This window comes from Rhinolophus sinicus, linkage group LG10, assembly GCF_036562045.2.
Source record: "Rhinolophus sinicus isolate RSC01 linkage group LG10, ASM3656204v1, whole genome shotgun sequence".
Classification (NCBI taxonomy): domain Eukaryota; kingdom Metazoa; phylum Chordata; class Mammalia; order Chiroptera; family Rhinolophidae; genus Rhinolophus; species Rhinolophus sinicus.
The window spans coordinates 90,393,323-90,405,653 of NC_133759.1; the positions used below are offsets into that span (position 1 = coordinate 90,393,323).

General features: G+C 45.3%; 1 protein-coding gene and 1 long non-coding RNA gene across 3 annotated transcripts in view; one reads left to right on the plus strand and one right to left on the minus strand.

Annotated features, from left to right (window-relative positions):
- Positions 1–12,331, plus strand: part of LOC109457455 (uncharacterized) — a 611,744-nt gene that overhangs the window by 42,069 nt on the left and 557,344 nt on the right. The window contains exons 3-5 of the long non-coding RNA XR_012489845.1: positions 3,517–3,679; positions 3,858–3,975; positions 4,907–4,994. This is a non-coding gene — a long non-coding RNA (uncharacterized LOC109457455). The remainder of the gene's footprint in view (positions 1–3,516; positions 3,680–3,857; positions 3,976–4,906; positions 4,995–12,331) is intronic.
- GLRA1 (glycine receptor alpha 1) overlaps positions 1–12,331 on the minus strand; it is a 72,566-nt gene that overhangs the window by 35,746 nt on the left and 24,489 nt on the right. For both annotated transcript variants that reach the window (XM_019734343.2, XM_019734342.2), the window contains exons 2-3: positions 6,819–6,946; positions 1,282–1,349 (exon numbers count right to left, since the gene is read on the minus strand). In XM_019734343.2, the coding sequence (XP_019589902.1) occupies positions 1,282–1,349; positions 6,819–6,946 (196 nt within the window). The remainder of the gene's footprint in view (positions 1–1,281; positions 1,350–6,818; positions 6,947–12,331) is intronic.

Genomic DNA, 12,331 nt, shown 5'->3' on the forward strand with positions numbered 1-12,331 from the left:
AGAGAGAGAGAGGAAACCTGTGTGGAGAACTCTAAGTGATTCCGTTTATCCCGAATGGGAAGTGAGAGAGAGGGGAGATGAAGCAGGGCAGAATCACAGAGGGCCTTCTCTGCTTTGCAGAGGAACTTGGGCTTAATGCTGAAGGTGAGGGGGAGTTGTGGGGAAGGTGTTAAAGTAGAGGGCAGTGTAATTAGTTTGAATTTGAGAAAGACCCCTATTTGAGAAAGAATGGATTGCAGGGGGTGGCGAGATGCAAGTCGAGAACCCTTTGCAGTAATGCGATCCAGCCGTGATGGAAGCCTGAACGAGATTAGGGACAGGTGGATGTCCAGAAATGGATGGGTTAGAGGACTTCAGGGCAGTAACATCTACAGGATGTGGTGACTGGCCAGCTGCTTCTCACTCTATTCATAAAGACTGATTCGAAGTGGCCTTAATTATTTTCTCACAAGCTAGATCACGCCCTTCAAGACAAGTACAATTGATTTTTTTTTTCAAAGATTGAGAAAAACATTTTATAAGTATCGTTGCATTCATTTATAATTACTAATGTAATATTTACTCTTTGTAGAAGTTTGAAAAATAGAGAAATACTGAAAGAAGAAAATAATATTATCTATAAGTCTATGATACAGGGATAATTGCTATTAACCTTTCAGTATTTTTCCTTCTGGTCTTCTTTCCTTGCGTAATTGACTGATTTTAAATTTTTTACGATGGGAATTTTAAAATACATACAAAAGTAGAGAGTAGAGTAGAATCAACCCAATACACCAATCACAGCTTCGATAACCAGTCTTCTGCTATGCCACAGTTGAATTTGAAACTTACAAGCAGGTCTTTACATTTTCTTTTAATCTAACACTTTAGCCCATTGATATAATTTTGTTTTTATCATCTTGGGTGTTTGGCATGTGCTAGCCCTGCTGGCTCTTTGACCATTTTTAGATGTATATCCTCACCCAAAACATTGAGTAAGATAGTGAACACACAATGGGATTTATAGATGATGTAATACAGAATTGTACACCTGAAATCTATGTAATTTTACTATCAATTGTCACCCCAATAACTTTAAAAAACACACACACAAAAAATAAAAACAAAACAAAACATTGAGTAAGATAGTAAAAATGTCCAAGTCTCATGGTATACCACAGGAGACCTGAAAACACACCAGATTCCCCTCCTCCTTGGGGAAGACCAAGGCGGAGGGTAAGTGTTTCAGGGAGAGAGAGATCCCCCAGCACAAAAGAGCAGTTTGTGTTTTGACTCACTCACCATAGTTGTCTCAGCAATGGAACCAAAGCTGTTGATGAAAATGTTGCAGCTCACGTTCACTGGGGGGCCTGCCAATCAAGAGAGATCCCTGTTTAGTTCCATGACCATGAAGAAACCCACAGGATAGGACCCATCCCTGGAACACTGACTTCAGGGGTGGATCCTCCTTAGTGAGGAGCCCCTTCCTTCCCTCCACCCAACCCCCGAGCAGCTGGGACTCCCAGTCATATCACTGTGCCAGATTCCCTGTCCCCAAGTGAGCACCTGGTACAGAGCACCAGAGACTGAGCCGAGATGTACTTTCATTAACACAGGATGATTCATCATCCTGCCATATGGTTGAAATCCCTTCCCCAAACCCCATCGGCTGCCTTCTAATTTGTGGCTGAAATGTGTTTACGGCTACAACATTTGGAGGCCATCTTGGGAATCGCAAAGAACAGTAAGTTTCTTGCCTTGAACTTATGAACCAAGAACGATTGCCTGAAAGGGCGTTGATGGGAATTACCAGCTGAGGAATCCAGAGGGAACCTCAAGGGAAGTCCATAAGTCTTTGTTAAATACTTTCCAGGCAAGCTTTTTGAATCCTACTGCAAAGGATAAGAAAGAAGTGGAGGAATACTTGCTCTTTAGAATCATATTACTAAAGGGACCTCCACCAAGCGGAAGCCCAATCTCTTCATTTTATACTATGAATTATAGCAGTGAAGCATTTACTGAGCTGTACAGGGTTTGCTGCTGTGCTGAGAGTGCTACTAACACGATCTCATGCCATCCTCTCAACAACTCCATGAGAGGATCTGGTTATTACCTCAGTTTTACAGATGAGGAAACAGAGGCTCAGAGAGGTTATTTGTCCACAGCTACACAGCTAGTAAAGGGTCAAACCAGAGTTTGAATTCAGATTTATCTAATTCCAAAGCTGGTAGTCTTAATAGCTACCCTTGTAGGAAGGAGGTTCAGAGAAAGAAAGTGGCATGCTCAGTCACACAGTGGCGGAATCTAGGATTTTAAGCACTGGACTTCCTCCACGCAAGCTGACAAGAGGGCCGGCATAAAATATCCAGAGGAATGTGAGGTCATGGGTAAGAGTGTTATAAGCAGTAGGAGACCAGGTACAAGAGAGGTTCTGGAAAGCAAGGGATTAGGGAAGACTTCATGAAAGTGATGACCTTGAGCTGACCTTGGAGGTAGGGAAGATGTAATAGGTCATAATCCTGCACATGGAGATTGCAATGTGCAATTTGTGAATTTTTTCAGGTCTGTTTTCTTGGTCCCTGTGACGTCCTAAGTTGGGCAAGGTCAAGTTTCTGTCCTTACTGAATGAGTGGAGCACAGAGAGTCTTAGCAACTCCCCTGGGCTTGTTTCGCTGGCAAGTTGTAGAGCCAGGACTCGAACCCCAGTTTTCTGATTATGGAAAGAAAGAAGCAGATATCTTCATGCCCTGTTACCAACTCCTCTCTGTCCCTCTTGCAAAAGTAGCCCAAGCATTTCACCCACACTCAGCCATGATTTCCTTGTTTTCAGAAATCTTTGTGTGTAGGAAGGGACTCAACCTTGTGAGAATCTAGGTTTTCTCGCCAAGAGAGTACCAGGATCCCTCCATTTCCGGCAGAGCTCCAGCTCTCACTGGCTATTTTACCTCAGGCATGCCCCTTCCTTATTCTGGGTCGCAATTTCCCCATCCATTTCGGACAGTAGCTCTTGATCTGGGTAGTCAGTCTGAGCTCTAGTGGTTTGGAATTCCATCATGGAGGCTATCCATTGGAATTACAAGGTTAGAGGATTTCAGGGCTGGAAATTTTCTTCAAGGTCACCTAATCAATTTCTTCTCTCATTGGTGTGCAGACAAGGCTCTCTGCAGTAGCATTACCCGGGGAACCAGTTAAACGGCAGATCGCTCGGCCCAACCCCAAACCCAGTGAACCCAAATCTCTGGAGATTAGCCCAGAGTCTATATTTTAATGAGCTATCTGGGTGATTTTTCTGCACAGGCAGGTTTGGGAACCGCTGCTATAGACCAGCTACCCCTTCAAGGCCCAGTGCTTGAACACCTGCCGTAGTGGGGAACTCGTTTTGTTTTGAGCAGTCCTTTCCATAGTTGGATAGCTCCGTCTGCTAAAAACTTTCCTGGTACTGAGTGGAAATGTGCCTTCTTGTCACTTCCACCTGGAAAAGGCCCATAGGTTTTTTTTCTCATTTAGACTCAGACCCAGGTTTTTCTTTTCATCTAGCCTCATATCATCAAGATGCCCCAAAGTTACTACCCATGCCTGGAAGGACGTGCACAGCGTTCCCACCCAAGCCCTGCAAGTGTGTGGCGCTATGACTCCCACATAAATTAGATCCTGATTTATGTGTGTGAGAGGACGCCAGCCGGAAGGACCCCATGGGGAGGTGAGATTCATTGACATAAATCTGAAATTAAATTATCCTCGAGAAAATTACAATCTGGCTGCTTTTGGCAGCAGGATAATGTATATATTTCATTAAATATTAAAGTTTAATTTTGCTTTTGTGTATGTGTTTGCATCAGGCTGTGCCCTGAATCCTGGGAACCATTACCTACACAAAGTCTTAGAGAGGCTACAGAGTACAGAGCTGGAAGGGGCTTGTCCTACTGGGTCATTTTACAAATGCAGAAACAGAGGCCCAGATACATCAAATGATTTACTCTGGGTCATATGTATCAGGTAAGTGGTGGGAGTTCTAGAATCCAATTTGAGCGTTCTTTTCCTTCCATATTACAATTTGCATTGCCGCTGTGTTCTGTAGACCCAGCCTGCTGTTCCTGGCGACCCCTATCTTCAGGAGAGTCAGGAGCAGGTAAAATTTCTGGTTCTTGAAGAAAACTGCTGAGTCATTAATTAATCCCTCTGGAGTTTACAAATAACGCAGGCCTCTTCCTATTGCGTTGAGGCTACAGGGGCCTTATCAGGAGTACAGACTGTGGTTTGTGTGGGGGCTCTCAGGGATGTGATTGGTGCCTGGGTGGACGTGCAAAGAGGCCGTGGGGCTCACGGGCAAGAGAACCCCTCAGGCCCGTGTTTTAGGCCTCACCCCGGGGTGGGGGGCGGTGGGGGTTGGGAAACCTTGCTTCCCAGCTCCTGGGTGGGGTTCCAGGAAGCTGCACCTGCTCAGAGCAGGACTCGGAGGGGACCGGAGGCGTTAGAGACAGTGCGGTTTTGGGAGAGGACTAAGAGATGATTTAGTTCTATAGATTTGGGGCCCAAGTGTTTGGAATAAGGTTCTCAGAGTGGGGAGAGGGAGGGCCCTAATTCAACGGGTTTATAGTCTGGGTGAAATTTTATTTCTTAAAAATGTCCACTGCTAAGTAAGTAAGTCAATAAATGAGTGAATAAGCAAATAAACAAATACATGACTGGCATTAGGCAGAGAAGTGAGTCAGAGTAGCTCGCTGGGTTAAAGTCCCTACCGCCTTGACAGCGTGACTTGGGAAAGTCATTTAACTGCTCTAAGCCTTATTTGTTGGTTCATCTGCTCATCTATTCATTTATGAAAGGTTTATGAAGGGCCTTTTATATGCCAAGTACAGTGGTGTGCACAGTAGACAACTAACCCTGGAGGCATGCACCTTCAACAAACGAGTCCCTCCTTTCTCAGGAGAGCAAGACCATGGCACTCAGGATGGAGTTCTGACAGAGTCCACCAGGGGGCGCGGTGGGCTGGGATTCCTGACAACTGCGAGAAGGTAGGGGATACAACCTGGTGGTCAGTTCTTGAATGTGTTTGATTTGTCCAATGGTGTTTCTAAAACATGTGGTTTAGCTGCCAACTTGGAAGATTTCACCAAACCCCAGACTCCAGTCTTATCTTGGAAGGCCTGCTGCCCAGGGCCTGCGTTCCTCTTCCCTGGCAGCTTACTGTAGGAGCTGAGAAGTGGCTGGCTGTCCTTAGATTAGCCCTGTGCTTTCTAGTTTTCTTGTCTTCATCTTGCTTCACTCATGTGCCATGCCTGCCTGGTCCCTCTGAATGTTTGAGATTGTGACCCTGGTGAAGGGTCTGGGCTTAGTGGACTATGACAGCCAACTTGGTCCTGATTTACCTGTCCTTGAGGGGACCAAGGACATTCTAATGATGCTGGAAAGATGTGGCCTCAGGAGCGAGGTGCTAGGGGAGCAAAGGAGCCTCAAGGTAAATGGGTGGGAGGTGGGCCCAAACACAAACCTCAGTGCATCTCCCTGACAGTTTTCTATTTGCAGAGCACTCTGAGAATAGGGGGCAAAGTGAGCAAATATTAGGAAGCTGTTACCAGCTGTCACATTCCTTGTTTGGTCTTGGACTTGAGCCAAAAGGAACAGTGAGGAAGGGCATCTGGAATCAAAATTGATTAGGATGCTGGCAGAGGGTCCTTGAAATAAGATTTTTGCAGGGGTGCTGGGAGGAAGGTCCAAGTGCACAGGTCCCTGAGGAGGTCCTAAAGACTCCATGTGCAGAATTCTGCTCAGCAGTTTGCCATAGTTACAACTTCCTAAGGCATCAATGGACAAAGGGAACCGGTCCCCTCTTGTTATAGACACGGGGATCTCAGAGGACTGTGAGAGCTGAAAGAAACTTCCCAGGTCACTTTGATGAGTGTTTGTAAATTGGCTACCCACAGGGCATGTCTGACTCACAGACATGTTTTGTTTGAATTTACATGTTTTAGGAATCAGGACATTTTGCATAAATCTTGATTTCTGGCTCCCCTTGGAATACTGGATGATCTGGCAACATGGGGTCCACATTCCTGGAGGGTAACTGTGGGCTGGGGCTAAGGAGAGGCTGCCGGCTCTGCATCTCTATTTGTCCATAGTCCCTACCATTTCCTATTGCCTTATTCTCGGCTCCCCTCACTCATTTAAGTTATCTACCTAATCCCTGTAGCATTTGAAACTGTGACTCTGATTTAGACTAGAAAGTTTTAAAATTACTTGTTAATTCCTGGGAAGTGTTCAGCAGATGAATTTCAGTTGGAACCCTATTATCTAAAACAGATAAAAATGGAGCTGCTTGGGGGAGAAATGGGGGACAAAGTGAGTAGGCTTGCCCATTGTGCCCTCTGCTTCTCCCTTTTGGGGCCCATGGTGGGAGCCCTGTAGCTCCATGAAGCATGGTTTAAAGACCCCAGAGACAGCCATGTCCATCACTGCAGAGATGAGGAAACTGAGGCTCAGAGAAAGGAAGAGGATTATCCATGCTCAGAGAGTAGGTTTGTACTTGAACCCAAACTGGAACTCATTTCTTTACATTCTACGTTTGTCTCTCTGTCCATTATACTAGAGGTAGCAAATAGGTTTTAATTCACATACTGACTCCTGGCGACCAGAGGTACTGTTGGGTTGGATTCTGAGGCTTTGTTTGCTTGGGCTGGGTCAGGTAGCAGACTGAATTGATTAATAATGTCTGCCTTGGGCAGAAGAAGGAGTCATGGGACTCCTACCATGTATTTACCACTTGTATCCAATACCATGCTGCTTGCTTCTTAATCTAGGAAAGCTGATCCCTGGGGATCTGGAAGGAAAGTTTTCTCTACCTTTAAAATTGGGCCTGATCCTGGCGTCATATCCAGAGGTTCTCCCCATTAGCTTATCCAGGAAATCCGAGGGAGACATAGGCTTGGGCGCGGAGCGGGCAGCTTCAGCCTCCTTAGAAGCAGCAAGGCTAATAAGGGAGAGAGGAAAGCAGAGGGTTAACAAGGGCCTTTTCCCATGCTGTGGTCAGATCCCAGCCTTGCCCAGCCCCTGTAGAACCACTAGAGTGTTCCTAGCTTGAGAAATAGGTAATATGTGTTCTTAATGATGTAAGACCCAGGCTAAATTGTTTATCCAGCCCAAATAGCAGCCAGTGTGGGATCCTGGCAGGCATCTAAGTGTCTGAGTGCTGCTGAGAAGCTGCTGACTCTTTTAAGGCTGCAGCTCTGGGGATGTGAGCAATCATACTTGTCTGTCTGTCTCCCTGGGAGAGGAGACTGAAGCGTTAACCGCCCGCTAGGCCCAGTCCTGTGTTTTGGGTGCCTGCACTCTCTTACGCAGGTCCATGGAACAGCACAACCAGGAAGAATCTTAGAGATCAAATAATAGTCCAGGCTTTCCCCAAAGTTTCTCTCAGAATCAGTCACTAATGGGGGGGAAAAAAAAAGAAAGAAAGAAAGAAAAAGAAGTTGCCCAAGTCAAATGCATTTGGGAACACAAGTTTAATCAGGCATCTTTATCTGCGGTCTTCTCCGACACTTGAACAAGGTTAGATGCCTCCACTTATGGGACCAGCCTCACATGAAACACTTTAGAAAATGCTCAGTTGGGAAAAGTGAGGCACAGCTGGTGGAGGGACCGATCCCCCATTCCCACTGCACACAGTGCATTCCTGTGAATTACTGATGTCTAACAGTGGCCCTCCCCTGCCACACTCTCAAAGGCACGCACACTTCTAGAAGAGTCAGGATCGGAAAGTGAACGGTTGAAGGACAATCATTTGCATTGTTTTGTGCAGTTGAGTTTTCCCAGTCCCGAAACTATGTCCAGGAGTTAGCTGGGAGCTGGTGCACTCTGTCGCGTGTGCTGAGGCTGGTACTTTGGAGGAAGGACGTGTAGAGAGACACGTGTGTTGCCAAGGAGGACATTGTGCCCCAAGGATTCGCTGCCCACCTCTCTCATTCGTCTCCTTGGCTCCTTTTCTGATCTCACCAGTTGTAGCGGTGTAACAGAGCACCTCTAATGGAAGACCCTCAAATCTGTGTCTCTGTGCTGGCTTCTGCCTGGAGTCCCTTTCCTCATTTCCTCTGCCTGTGCCTCGGATGCCTCTCCCGAGCGGAACACCACAGCTTCCTTCCCTGACTTGCTTCTCCAGACCACTGCTTCCCCAGATGGCACCAACCTTTTCCCATTCTCTAGGATCAGACGCTTCTGAGCCATCTTACTTCCTCGTCCCTTTCTCCTCTCATACCCCTCACTCGCCAGGTTCTGGCCGAAATGTCTTGTAATGTAGTTACTTGTGTTTGTGTTTTAAGACCAGGAATCACAGTGTTCTTATTTATTGTTTGTTTGTTCTTTTAATCTCCTACTGTGCTACCGTGGTGTCTCAAACATAATTGGTGCTCAGTAATTGCACAGTGCATGAATGAATGCATGAATAATAGCTACTGTAATTAATCAAATATCCTGATGAGTAGGATACTCGTAAATATGCATATATGCATATATATATATTAACAATTTAAAAATAAATAGACTATTATACCCAGGAATGAAAAAATACTGAAAGCAATCCGGTGTTCCTTTGAAGATTCAAAAGATATGCCAGGATTATCTAGACACTCCTGCTTAGTAATCTGAAGGTCCCTTAAGTATATACAGAAGAGCTAGTTTTGATTGGCAGGAGGAAGGGCAGATGCATTTTACTGGTTTTATGTGTGTGACTATGGATGTCTGTGAGTTTCTGTGATGTGGGTAGGTTTCTAGGTGTGATGCGTGTGCGTGTTATATGTACAGGTGGGTGGATGTGTGTGGAGATTAGGGTGTGCATGGGGTGTTTGTGGATCAATAGTGAATTGTGTTACATAGATTTGTATGTGAAAAATGTGAATATCTGTGTTCATGGGAAAGTGTGCTGTTAAGTGTGATGTTCTGTGTGGACACTGTTGTGTGTATATGTGAGGTATATATATACATGGGGTAAGTGTGTGAATGTGCAAAATGCCTTTGTGGGTGTATGTATATGGTGTGTATATTGCATGTGTGTGTTTCTGAAATGTGCTGTGAGATGTAAAATACAATAATTCCAAAACAGTGAAAAGAACAGATGATTTGGAATCAATGCTATTTCAGTTATTTACTAGCTGTGTGACCTTGGGGAAGTTACTTAACCTCTCTGAACTTTAGTTACCTCATATATCAAATTAGTTTTGCACAAAGAGCACAGATTAAAAAGGAAAACACACACACACACACACACACACACGCCAATTCTTTGAATAGAACAGTCATTCAATATATCATCTTGCCCTTGCCTTGCTGTGTGTGTGTGTGAAGCAGTTCAGAACCAGTCTGGACTTGGGTTTTCACTGAGCTTTCAGCTGCACCATGGACCCCACGTGGTGGGGAAGTCCTGCCAGATGCCTTCCATGGCCAACAGGTAGTAAGTACCACATTTCCAGCCTTTTCTCCATTCAGCCCCAGACTCATGGCGGCTGGGTGGCACTAGTGTGAGCAAAGGGGACCACAGGCATGCAACTGGTGATTTATGACTTTTCTGCTGCCATAATTCACTTCTAGAACCTCTCCAGGAGTGGCAGGTACGACGCTTTCATAAGCTCCTGTTTTCTGCCCAACCCCTCCTCTCAGATAATAAGATTTGGGAACACAGCACTCCCTTCCCGTGCTTACTGGAGCACAAGCGGTCTCTTGGCCTTTAGGCCTCTTTCATAAGCCTGAATCCTATTAGGTGGTGCAGTGAGAGAATGAATTTGCCCCAAATTACCTCTTCCCATTTGCTATTAGCAGAATGTGCCATTTAATATCTGAACCCTCCGCACAGCTGAAGAGTCCTCTGGTTCCCTGAGCTCCCATGTCTGCAGCAAGGCGTTTGCAGTAAAAACCCTGGCAGGGTGAGCTGAACGGGAGAGAATGGAGACTCTAACAGGTTAAGTATCTGGCCTCAGGTCACACAGCACTTGAAGGAGAGAAGGAATCAGAGCACAGGTTTTCAAGTGTTGCCTCACTCAAATGCTACCCTGTATGGGAAAGCCTTTTGTAACTTGTGAGGAGTAGAAATCACAATAGTTGCTATTATTACTGTTTGTTTTTGAAGCTCGTTATATACTGTTACATCCAAGAAGATCAAAACATGTGTCTGACTTCCAGCAATCCTGATATACACAACTTAAAGTTTCCCACACTTAAAAATGGGGAAGAAATAGTTGTGACTTACCAAATGCTCCTCTGTTTTGTCAGGTGATTGACAGCAGCAGAATTCTTTGAAATTTTGAGACTCTGTAGTCCAGACTCTCCCATGTATCATGTACCAGTAGTTTCTTGGGTATCACTTTCACACTTTTTGCCATTTCTACACCACCTCTACTATCATTCACTTGAAATTTGTCCTTAAATTGCCTCGCTCCCTTTAAACTGACCCCCTTTTAAAAGGGAATTTTGTATTTCACTACTCACAAGTGAAAACAACCAGTATTACTCGCCGTAATAAAAATAACCACAGTAGTGACTACAATGAAAACAAAACAAAAAGAGAAGAGTTGAAAATTCTCGCTAGATGCTGTGGATTGCCAGTGTTCTGAGCCTGAGGCCTGCCCTAAGTTCAGTGGGTTGGAAAGGTGTCAGAGACACATTAACACCTAATGGAGCCTTTCTCCTTGAGATAATGAGAAGCACTGAAAGAGAATTGGTTCAATAATAATTCTCTGTTATTGTGTGTAAACCACCCCAAATCATTCCCCATCTCTTACTGCCCTCAGCCAAAATTTCCCTAATTCTTTGTCAAATATGAAGGCTCCATTTTAATGTCAAAATAGCCACGCCCCTCCACCTGACAATCATTGTACCCATCTGTCTATATTTAGACATTTTGCACAGAATGAATTCAAGGCCCTTCAATAATAAACCTGTGCTCTGTGCGTCTGTGTAGAGGAAATATGCACCACGGCGACCCCGATCCGATGCACATTTAGAATCACGACCCTCCAGTGAACTTAACTGTCTGCTTATAGACTCCGAGCTATTGGACAGAGAAGCTAGGAATGGAGCCGAGAAATGAAACGTTTGATTGTTAGGATTTGCTGACCCTATACAAGTATTTGGAAATGGTGCAAATTGCTTCAGGGATTATTGCAATGTAATGTAGTGAATCAGACTTGGTTTAGACAGGTGTGATTAATAGTAATTTCCAGAAAGACAGTGAGGTCTTCTGGGACCAAGTGTTCTGGCCCTCACAGAGAAGGCTTATGGTGATAGCTGCACTGACTAGACAGAGAGTTAAACTATCTATCACCTTTTCATTAGGGGATTTGTCACACCAGGAGACTTTGGTATCTAAAGGACCTCGGTTTTGACTCCTAATGATGGAGACCATGGAAATTTCCAGGAGTGGGGTTGGAGGAAGGGTGACAGGTGAAGTGGGTGCTGTGTGACCTTTGTGGGTCGCTTCCCTCTTGCCTTTCAGTTTCCCAAACTATAAAAGGAGGGGATTAGAATAATCTCTAAGAATCCCTCCGGCCCTAAATCATTTTATTAGTCTGTAATATTCCCTCCTTTTTCTTTTCTTTTTTACATATCTGGTGTGGGATTTGAATTTGTCTGGAGTCCTTTGGGGAAATGTGGATGTGTTTGTGTCTTGGTTCTTCCCCATCTACTATCAAGATTTCTCTCCAATGGAACAACTCGTTTTTCAGGGATTTGTTGGAAAAAAGGCCAGATCAATGCTCAGATTCTCATTCTCCTGTTGCAACATCAGTTGGAAATAGGGAATCAATGTGGAGCTGTCAATCTGAATTTCAAATGAGCTGGAGTAGCAATGGTGCTGGGGAAAAACAGTTTCAATTGCACCCTGCATGGCACCACACCCCCAAAACCATTCTGGGTTAGCAGAGTGTCCTCTCATCAGTTCCATCTCCTCAGTTCACTACGGGCAGAGAAGTCAGGAGGTCGGTGGTGGGAAAGTCAAGGTGAGGGGCAGAAGAGAGACTAAGAGGCTGAGGGTAACCAAGGGAGGGACGCACAGGGCTGCAAGAGGATGTTGGAGGTGCAGATTGAGAGGGGACAGGAGAGGGGTGGGGAGGATGAAAGAAGAGGGAAGTGTGAGAGTGGAGGTGTGTGAGGTGTGGCCAGTGCTGGAGCCGAGGAATTCAGCGAACACAGAGGGCGGGCCCCCCACTGCACTTGGAAGAGCGGGGCTTTCCAGGAGGCTATGGAGAAAGTGGCTTTTGCCATTTATTAAGCACCCACTATATGCATAAAGCGCTTAAATGTGAATGTTGGCTATGGAGTTGGCCTGGAAGAAATAGGGCGGAAGAGTGTTTTGGGTAGAAGGAACAGAATG